Source organism: Anomaloglossus baeobatrachus, chromosome 5, assembly GCF_048569485.1.
Source record: "Anomaloglossus baeobatrachus isolate aAnoBae1 chromosome 5, aAnoBae1.hap1, whole genome shotgun sequence".
In the NCBI taxonomy this organism is placed as follows: domain Eukaryota; kingdom Metazoa; phylum Chordata; class Amphibia; order Anura; family Aromobatidae; genus Anomaloglossus; species Anomaloglossus baeobatrachus.
In genome coordinates this window covers 456,141,847-456,153,123 of record NC_134357.1, presented here as the reverse complement: position 1 = coordinate 456,153,123, position 11,277 = coordinate 456,141,847, and the positions used below count along the sequence as shown (strand labels likewise).

Below are 11,277 nucleotides of genomic sequence, written 5' to 3'. Positions count from 1 at the left end.
AAATATTTTACTATTTGCCCATCACTTCAAACTACATGATCCGTTCTTGCATCAATTTTTCTACAGCATTTCTATGGGGAAACAAAAGTTAGACAGCCAAATAATTCCTAACTCCAAATATGTATTGCTTTAAATAACATGGCGATGCCTCATTGGAGCCAGCAGGCATTACCAACTGTTATACAGTAAAATCCCCTAACTAGTCTCCTGATATCTTCCAACATATAATCCCTGGTCTTCCCGAGACCTTCTTCTCTCCTCCACTCTCGTACGTTCCTCACCCAATCACTTACAAGACGTCTCCCAAGTATGCCCTATCCTTTGAAATTGTGTGCCCCAACACGTCCGATTATCCACCACACGTAAAACTTTCAGAAAAGCCTAACTCTTCAAGAAAGTTTACAGCCTGCAATAAGCCCACCACCACCAATGGAGCTGCTGAAACCCTCCCCAACCTACAGTCTCCTTCCCTATTATCCTGTAGACCAGGTGTCTCCAACCTGCATCTCGGGAGTCACATGTGGCTTGCGTGCCTGTCATGTGTGGCTCACGGCTGTCTTCCAGCTTGATGCATAAGTAATCAAACAAGCAAACAAACAACTATGAAGAGCAGGTTTTTTGTTAGTAGCCTTACATAGAAGAGCAGAGCTTAATGGGGGTAAGGTATGAACCCTTCGATCTTGGGAAACTGCCTCAGTGTGATTTCTGTGGACAAGTTTTGGCTGTCATTATACTGGTAATGGGAGCTCAGGGTGTCACCACTGTGATGGGGAAGAAGCTGGATGTGGTTCGCGACCCTCCCTCAGAGCTGAACGTGGCTCACGACCCTCCCTCAGAGCTGAACGTGGCTCGCGACCCTCCCTCAGAGCTGAATTTGGCTTGTGACCCTCTGTCAGAGCTGAACGTGGATCTCAAGGTCAGAAAAGTTGGGAGCCTCTGTTGTAGACTGTATGCCCCCAAGGGCAGGATAATCTCCTTTCTGTATCAGTCTATCATTATTAGTTTATTCACTGAAATCTATATTTTGTATGTAACCCCTTCCCATGTTGAGCACCATGGAATCAATGGTGCTCTAAAAATAAATATAATAATAATAATAATAATAATAATAATAATAATAACAATTAGCTGTAGTACCCGTTGTTGTCTGGGATAGTAACTGTGTCTCTGTTTCTCTCTTTGTCTCTCTCTTTCCCTGTCTGTCTCTTTCCCTGTCTGTCTCTCTGTCTCTTTCGCTGTCTGTTTCTCTGTCTCTTTCCCTGTCTGTCTGTCTCTCTGTCTCTTTCCCTGCCGGTCTGTCTGTTTCCCTGGGTGCATTGTGACACACCAACATTCCATTTAAGGGCATGGCTGCGCATTCTTCTGAAGCTCTGGCTGCACTGTGGCTCCCAGCTCCTTTGACTTCAATGGAGGCAGGTTTTTTGGCGAATAACTGTAAAGTGCAGGGTTAAAATTTCACCTCAAAACATAGTCTATGACGTTCCTTGAGTCAAATGGAGTGTCTGTGCAAATTTCGTCATTGTACATGCGACGGTGCAAATTCCTTTAGTAGACATACACACATACATACTGTACATACACTCAGCTTTATATATTAGATAATACTAAAAAGCAGCTTATCCTCAGCAGGTTGAAAGAAAGCAGAATTGTGCATGGAAGACAACATTGTACACTGAACAGAGCAGGAACCTGAAAAGCTGGTGCCGGTGCCCTATGTATAATGCAATGCACCATCTCTGGTGACACAAACAACTCCGCTACATCTGATGGACACTATTTGCCATACAGCAGATCTGAATTTGTCACCACTTCCCCAATCTCCCTCTGGCATATGATGTTGGAGGAGAGCAGTATCAGACAGGATACGTTTCAATACCTCATCCATTGCTAGAGATTTCTGGATTTACACATAATTTCTTCAAAATTCTGGAATTTCTGAATATCTGATAATCTGGTGTCACACTGGTTCCATGGATGCAATTGCACTTTTTGGCTGGGGCTAGACGTCGACACAGGTCACATAACCAAAGATCATCATGTGCCTCCACAGCATTGCCGTGTAATACAGATGAATGGAGTGACTTTGCCACCTCACTAGGGTTGCATGTCCATGACAAGCAAGTTGTCAAAAAAAGCCAAAAAAACTGGGTCCGACTTTTGCAGCTTACTTGCTGCGGGACCTTTTGGTTGTAATGTGACCCCATTTCTTTATTACGCCGAGATGTGGCAGCTGCAAAGAATGATCTTTGGCTGTGCGACCTGCGTCATGGCCGAAGTCATTGTCTAGCTCAACCTTATTGGAACTGTCTGGTATATTTTATATGTTTTAGTCATTGTGAAGCATCAGGCTCCCGGCTGCGGTATTTACATAGGATAACTAATGGTGAAATGTGCCAGCGACTGATCACGAGACAATCACAAGAGATTAACCCCACAGCTATGCAACTGCCAGCAGGGTGACATTACCCACCAGTGTATGCGGGCACAGATATGAGTTATATAACTATCAGTGCACTAACCACAAAGCCACTGCTAAAGCAAAGCCTCACAATTCCGTCACAATTTAGCATTTCATACAGCAAGGCTACACTCATGTGGTCAGATATTTCATCCTCTTCATGATAAACTGAAAAATCCACAGTGAAAATGTGCCGCCCCAGCAGTGGATCGAACCGCTTGGATCTGGCAGTGGTGTCCGTTCGTGGCTCGAGGGTCTCCGGACCCGGGTGCTTAGGGGCCACACTCAAATGTAAAAGGGAGTATTTACAGGGGATTTGGTATAGTTTGTGACGCCACCCGTGGTGTGCGGTAATTGGGAGTATCGCCGCTGCCGTTGGGAGTACCCGGGGTGATGGAGTGGGGCAGCTAGGTGACATTGCCCTCCATGGGTAGGGACAGGCCCCGGGGACTCTGGATGGTGATGCGGGGACGCAGTGCAGGGGTCAGTCGGGTACTCACTCAGCAATGAAGCAGACGCTGACAACAGAGTAAACCAAGTCTCTGAACGCCACTGCCTCTCAAGGGGAGCTCGTCCAAGTCCCGTCCCCTGCGGTGCTGCTGGTGGTCTGTAACCTGCCTCCTGGCACTAAGTTTTAGATTGTCCGTTGTGGTCCGGTAGCTTGGAGCTATCCGGGCCCCACTCCCTACTGAGGCTAAGTGAAGGAGCCTGCTCTCAGGGCTCACTCTTGGGATTTCAGTGGGCTGCTTGCTAGCAAAGCCCTATCCCCCTCATTGTGCTAGTGCCCCATTCTGGAGCTGGTGGGAACAGTCCATAAAGGCCCCGTTCTCCTCAGGTTAATTACCGGTTTGCCTGAAGCTTCTCCCCGACCATGTACCCCATTGTGCCTTCGGTCCCGGACCGGTGATAGGACCAGGCTGCTGACCGTCCTCCTTGATGGGTCCCATGCACCTAGCCTCAATCTCCTGGGACCGGGGGTCTGACTCCTCTAGGTCCAGACCACAGCCTGAGACCTAGTTTTCCTCTCCCCTGGGAGCTCCAACTCCCAGCTTCCTCAGAGCTCCTCACAGCTCGAGGGTCACTACTCAACTAACTGACCTTGACACCTCCCAGCTCCCTGTCTGGTCCCTAGGTCGGCGGCCCTAGTCCTGCTTAAGCAGCCCACTGGTGTGCCCGACAGGTGTGGTGCAAAGTGTATCTAGGATTTGTGAATGCTGGTGGAGGCAACACTGCAGGATAGAGACCCAGAACCATGGGGGGTTGAATACTGCACGGGTAGGACAGTTTGTGTAGTACCCTGTGGCGACCTGAATAGTCCAGGGGCGTCACAAAAATATGCAGCATAAATCGACATTTACAGCTGAAGTAACCATTCCAAAAAAGATGTTTCATCTGTTGCATGGCAAAGGGGGAATTTGGCATTTCTATTCGCAGCATTACTTGACATACTGTGGATCTTAAACCCACAGCGTTTGTCAAGTTATGTTGCAGATATTTTTCAGACCATGTGCATGAGTGTTCTTAAAATACAGCAGTATCTGGGTAGCACGGTGGCTCAGTGGTTAGTATTGGGGTCCTGGGTTCAAATCCCACCAATGACAATATCTGCAAGGAGTTTGTATTCTCCTTGTGTATGAGTGAGCTTCTTCTCACACTCCAAAGACATACAGGTGCATCTCAATAAATTAGAATATTATCAAAAAGTTCATTTATTTCAGTAACTCAATACAAAAAGGGAAATGCATAAATTATATAGAGTCATTACACACAGAGTGACCTATTTCAAGTGTTTATTTCTGTTAATGTTGATGATTATGGGTTACAGCCAATGAAAACCCAAAGGTCATTATCTCAGAAAATTAGAATAATTACCACAAAACACCTGCATAGGCTTCCTAGGCATTTAAAAATGGTCCCTTAGTCTGGTTCAGTAGGCTACATAATAATGGGAAAGACTGCTGACTTGACAGATGTCCAGAAGGCAGTCATTGACACACTCCACAAGGAGAGTAAGCCATAAAAGGTCATTGCTGGCTGTTCACAGAGTGCTGTATCCAAGCATATTAATGTAATATTGAGTGGAAGGAAAAAGTGTGGTAGAAAAAGGTGCACAAGCAACCGGGATAACCACAGCCTTGATAGGATTAAGAAAAGGCCATTCAAAAATTGGGGGAGATTCACAAGGAGTGGAAACCACAAACAGATGTATCCAGGACATGGGCTACAACTGTCACATTCCTTGTGTCAAGCCACTCATGACCAATAGACAACACCAGAAGCGTCTTACCTGGGCCAAGGAGGTAAAGAATGGACTGTTGCTCAGTGGTCCAAGGTGTTTTCAGATGAAAGTAAATTTTGCATTTGATTTGGAAATCAAGGTCCCAGAGTCTGGAGGAAGAGTGGAGGGGCCACTAGCCAAGCTGCTTGAGGTCTAGTGTGAAGTTTCCACAATCAGTGATGGTTTGGGGAGCCATGTCATCTGCTGGTGTAGGCCCAATGTGTTTTATCAAGACCAAAGTCAGTGCAGCAGTCTACCAGGAAATTTTAGGGCCCTTCATGCTTCTCTCTGCTGACAAGCTTTTTGCAGATGGAAATTTAATTTTCCAGCAGGACTTGGCGACTGTCCACAATGCCAAAAGTACCAATACCTGGCTTAACAACCACAGTATAACTGTGCTTGATTGTCCAGCAAACTTTCCTGACCTAAACCCCATAGAGAATCTATGGAGTATTGTCAGGAGGAAGATGAGAAACTTCAGACCCAACAATGCAGATGAGGTGATGGCTGCTATCAAAGCAACCTGGGCTTCCATAACACCGCAGCAGTGCCACAGGCTGATTGCCTCCATGCCACGCCACATTGATGCAGTAATTCATGCAAAAGGAGCCCCGACCAAGTATTGAGTGCATGATGACTTTTGGGTCTTCATTGGCTGTAAGTAGTGTTGAGTGAGTAGTTGACTATTCGTACTCGCTATGCTCTTAGCGAGTACTGTCCGCTACTCGCATATTCGTTACGAGTAGCTGGTCCAATATAAGTGAGTGGGAAATACTCCCTAAGTAGCGAGTAACCAGACAGCCATACTATTCGTGCAAGTAGCGAATAGTACGGCTTTCGGGTTACTCATTAGTTAGCGAGTATATCCCATTGACTTACATTGCGCCCGCTACTTGTAACAAATATGCGAGTAGTGGACAGTATTTGATAAGAGCATAGCGACTACAAATAGTCAACTACTCCCTCAACACTAGCTGTAAGCCATAATCATCAATATTAACAGAAATAACACTTTAAATAGATCCCTCTTTGTGTGTAATGACTGTATATAATATATAGGAATAGATCCCTCTGTCTGTAATGACTCTATATAATATATAGGAATAGATCACTCTGTGTGTAATGACTCTAAATAATATATAGGGTATATCCCTCTGTGTGTAATGACTATATAATATATAGGAATAGAACCCTCTGTGTGTAATGACTCTATATAATATATAGGAATAGATCACTCTGTGTGTAATGACTCTATATAATATATAGGAATAGATCACTCTGTGTGTAATGACTCTATATAATATATAGGGTAGATCCCTCTGTGTGTAATGACTCTATATAATATATAGGAACAGAACCCTCTGTGTGTAATGACTCTATATAATATATAGGAATAGAACCCTCTGTGTGTAATGACTCTATATAATATATAGGAATAGAACCCTCTGTGTGTAATGACTCTATAATATATAGGAATAGAACCCTCTGTGTGTAATGACTCTATATAATATATAGGAATAGAACCCTCTGTGTGTAATGACTCTATATAATATATAGGAATAGAACCCTCTGTGTGTAATGACTCTATATAATATATAGGAATAGAACCCTCTGTGTGTAATGACTCTATATAATATATAGGAATAGAACCCTCTGTGTGTAATGACTCTATATAATATATAGGAATAGATCACTCTGTGTGTAATGACTCTATATAATATATGTGCTTCCCTTTTTGTATTGAGTAACTGAAGTAAATTAACTTTTTGATGATATTCTAATCTATTGAGATGCATCTGTATTGTTAGGTTGTGAGCCACAATATTGATAACAATATAAAACAGTCTGCTTTTGGTTTTGCTCCTTGGGAACTTCGCCTTTCAATGCAGAGGATTCATGTGTTGTGTATTTAGGGAAGATTTTACACACAGATTTCTAAACTGAAATCCAAGCTTTTCTGTGCCTAAACCCATGCATAATTTCAGCACTTGTGTGTTTTTGTTGCTGAGAAGTCCCCCCCCCCCACACACACACACACAATGCCAGGCCAGCTTTTTAGGTTGCACCTTGAATGCATACTGAGCTGAATGAGTAAAACCCACACAGAAAAGAGGTGTTTCTGCAACAGAAATGGACATCCTGAAGATTTAAATAACAAAAAGCCAAAAGCCTCTTCACACAAACTACAGAGAGAGAAAAGAAAACCTGCAGCATCTGCTATATGTGCTATATGTGCTGTATGTATGTGCAGCATGTGCTGTATGTGCTATATGTGCTATATGTGCTGTATGTGCTATATGTGCTATATGTGCTATATGTGCTGTATGTGCTGTATGTGCTATATGTGCTATATGTGCTGTATGTGCTGTATGTGCTATATGTGCTATATGTATGTGCAGCATCTGCTATATGTGCTATATGTGCCATATGTGCTGTATGTATGTGCAGCATGTGCTATATGTGCTATATGTGCTGTATGTGCTATATGTGCTATATGTGCTGTATGTGCTATATGTGCTGTATGTGCTGTATGTGCTGTATGTGCTGTATGTGCTGTATGTGCTATATGTGCTGTATGTGCTATATGTGCTGTATGTGCTGTATGTGCTGTATGTGCTATATGTGCTGTATGTGCTGTATGTGCTGTATGTGCTGTATGTGCTGTATGTGCTGTATGTGCTATATGTGCTATATGTGCTGTATGGGCCTGAGATTAGAGGGATCTCATCCACTTTGCTGGTTCTGTAAAATGTCCCCAATTTTATGTACGGAAAATCCGCACCAAATACGCAACTGAGCTAAGATCAAACAGCTTCTTGGTAATTAATTCTGTAGTAGGAAGGCTCCCTGAAAACATGCCCTTAGCAGACAGTACTGTGATAGAGCTGAGCTGTGTATCTAAACCACAGTATCACATATGGAAGCCTTAGATATAATGGCATTATGGCAAGCAATACAGTCAGACAAAGGAACAGGTATCAGGTAGGATACATTGGCTCAGTATCACATAAAATATGCTTAGGTACAGTAGCTCTGCAGATGGTATCACATATGATAGGCTTAGATACAGCAGATAGTATCTCCCATGAAAGGCTTAAATACAGCAGACAGTATCTCCCATGATGGGCTTAGATGCAGAAGCTCAGCAGACAGTATCTCCCGTGAAAGGCTTAGATACAGCAGCTCAGCAGACAATATTTCCCATGCTTAGCTTAGATACAGAAGCTCAGCAGACAATATCTAGCACGATAGATACAGCAGCTCAGCAGACAGGATCTCCCATGAAAGGCTTAGATACAGCAGACGGTATCTCCAATGAAAGGCTTAGATACAGCAGCTCAGCAGACGGTATCACATATGATAGGCTTAGATACAAACAGTATCTCCTATGATAAGCTTAGATACAGAAGCTCAGCAGACAGTATCTCCTATGATAAGCTTAGATACAGAAGCTCAGCAGACAGTATCTCCTATGATAGGCTTAGATAAAACAACTCAACAGACAGTATCTCCCATGAACGGCTTAGATACAGCAGACAGTATCTCCCATGAACGGCTTAGATACAATCTCCCATGAAAGGCTTAGATACAGCAGCTCAGCAGGACTAAGACTTTGCTACCTAGATGTATGGTAGTTTCCCAACCAAACAGGATCCCCAAATCTTCTCCATATCTTTCAGCCCCAAGTTTCATGAATATATTTGCAAAATGACTGATAACTGGATCCAAAACTGAGACTAAAAATCTTATTCTCAGTAACGATGTATTGAATGTCCTCCTCAGTCCTCTGCCCGGCACATGAGGGGACAGAGTGCATATAAGGAGGAGGTGCAGGTGAGGGGCTGGAAGATGCGCAGGAAGGTAAGTTTTCTTGGGCTTTTTTTTTTTTTTGGCTGGGTGGCAGCAGGCAGTGCGCATGCGTAGCAGGGACATAGTGTCTAGGTGCTGGATGACTACAGGTAACATTCAAGTTTGCAACTGTTACTGGTTACTATCCCCAAATCCCAGGAGTGATGTCTCTGCTGGGGAGGCCAGAATGGCAGGTAAGCGGCTCTGCTCCATCCACTGTACTTTACCTGACTGTGTGATGTCTGGAGCTCACACCCTGACACCCAAGGAGGCTGAAACTGCAAACTCCTTGGGGAATTTTGGCACATTAAGATCTCAAGTCTCCAGGGGGAAGACGCCTTATTATTACCTGGTGCGCCACCCTGGAAGGGAAAGTCACTTCTCCAAGATCCCTTCTGTGCATCTAAAGCTAAGTATCCCCCCCCTCCCCAATATTATGGAGACCCCCCTATTAATGATATTGAGGGTGGATGGCTGAATCAAGGAGGGGAGGTTTGAGGGATCAGTAACTAATCTGAGATCTTCTCACTCCATTAAACAAAGCCCTCCAGTTACAAAATGAGAACCCTACAAATAAAAGGCAATTTAGGGAAGATTTTCCAAAGACTTGCTATTTTGTACAGTTAGACAATTAAGTCTTAACGTTTTAATTTAATTTTTTTTTTTTTATTTTCCCACAAGGGGGGGGGGGGGGGGGAATCACCTTGCAGAATAGGCGATGACAATGCTAAGTATTAGGTGTATGATTTTAATCCTGTCTGGATATAGGAGGAATAAGAATCACAATGAGCAACATTTTTGCTGTAATCTTCTCTCACAGCTGCTATTTCTTCCTCTGATCCTCAGATTAAACTTTCCTTCCCACAACTAATGACTTCTACAATATGAAATATAATAAAATAGACCCAGGCACACAACACATACGGCTGTGTAATGAGCCCCACATACCGAGGGAACGGAACAGTAAAGGGTTAAAACTGCAGCCATTCACTAATTATGAATTTCAATATAAATATAACGTGTGTATAATAAATACGTGTGTGTGTATAAATAGTTTATGTATATATGTGTGTGTGTGTGTATATATATATATATATATATATATATATATATATATATATATATATATATATATATATGTATATGTGTGTGTGTGTGTGTATGTATATATATATATATATATATATATATATATATATATATATATATATATATTTGTGTATATATATATATATATATATATATATATATATATATATATATATTTGTGTATGTATACACATTTCTCCTGTACCTTGCATCTTACTGTTCTTTTACAATTGTGCGACATTGTTGTATATGCAGTTTTGGTTGAGTGGGTTATCTTGTATCAAAAGTTATTAGTTGTGGAAGTTGATGTACCGTGCAAATATAATATATATACTGAAAATTTAGCAAAGACCTTGATTAAATGACAATTACCGGCCGTGTTTTATATCTATATAGTCTGACTTACACTTTTAAGGTAACCCAAGTAACTTCCCTTGCAGCCTTCTAAGAAAATGAGGGTAGTAGTCCCTACCACTTACTATATTATTCCCCCTTTGAGACCTCCCAAAAACTTTCCCCCACTATCTCTTCCAGAGTCCAGGTCCCGTCCTCCTGGGTTTGGACCTCAGTCCTCCACAGTCCACCTGCCGCCCCTCAGCCCCAGATCCCCTGTATACTGGATGGCGCCGATCACTTGCTGTTACTTGTAGCCCAAACCTGCATTTCAAAGGCATTTTCTATGGGACAACAAGAGAATTTACTCCTCATCATCATCTCCAACCTCGGCCCCACCAGAAATGCTAATGAAGATTAAGTGCTGATTACAAGCTGCCTGCTCTGTTATCTGTTGTCAGTCTTATTATCCCTGGAAGAGATTTATATATAATATACATTCCAAATAATACATACAACTGGTGCGGAATATTATAAGTCCATGCCGGGCATGTCATTAGGAAACTTTCCAAAATTCAAAAAGTGTGTGTGTAATAAATAGAAATATGATATATTGTGTGTGTGTGTGTGTGTATAATATATATACACTCACACACTCGCACACATATATATATATATATATATATATATATATATATATATATATATATATATATATATATATATATACTTTAGTATGCATTTTTAGTACTATATTATAAATTTGGACACCACCAAAGCTTTATCACGCATTTTCTCTGTGGGATATCTACACACATATATTTGTTTGTTTATTTATTGATATATATATATATATATATATATATATAGGCGGCACGGTGGCTCAGTGGTCAGCACTGCAGTCTTGCAGCGCTGGGGTCCTGGGTTCAAATCCCACCAAGGACACCATCTGCAAGGAGTTTGTATGTTCTCCCCGTGTTTGCGTGGGTTTCCTCCGGGTACTCCGGTTTCCTCCCACACTCCAAAGACATACAGATAGGGACTTTAGATTGTGAGCCCCAATGGGGACAGTGTTGCCAATGTATGTAAAGCGCTGTGGAATTAATAGCGCTATATAAATGAATAAAATTATTATTATTATTATTATTATATATATATATATATTATGGTGACCGCACTAAAAACTTAACACATTTTCTGCTGCTGAGGGAAATAATAACTCTAATATTACAGCCTTTCGGTCTTTAGTCGCCTGTGTGATTTGCACTGT

The 11,277-nt window shown here is 42.2% G+C and overlaps 1 protein-coding gene across 2 annotated transcripts in view; it reads left to right on the top strand.

Moving 5' to 3' along the window:
- The first annotated feature begins 648 nt into the window (after positions 1-648).
- TFAP2C (transcription factor AP-2 gamma) overlaps positions 649-11,277 on the top strand; it is a 27,592-nt gene continuing 16,963 nt past the window's right edge. The window contains exon 1 of one of the 2 annotated variants that reach the window (XM_075350571.1): positions 649-658. In XM_075350571.1, coding sequence (XP_075206686.1) covers positions 653-658 — 6 coding nt within the window. In that variant the 5' untranslated portion in view covers positions 649-652. Of the gene's footprint in view, positions 659-8,716; positions 8,780-11,277 lie in introns of those variants that run through there. The other variant, XM_075350570.1, reaches the window with a different exon arrangement.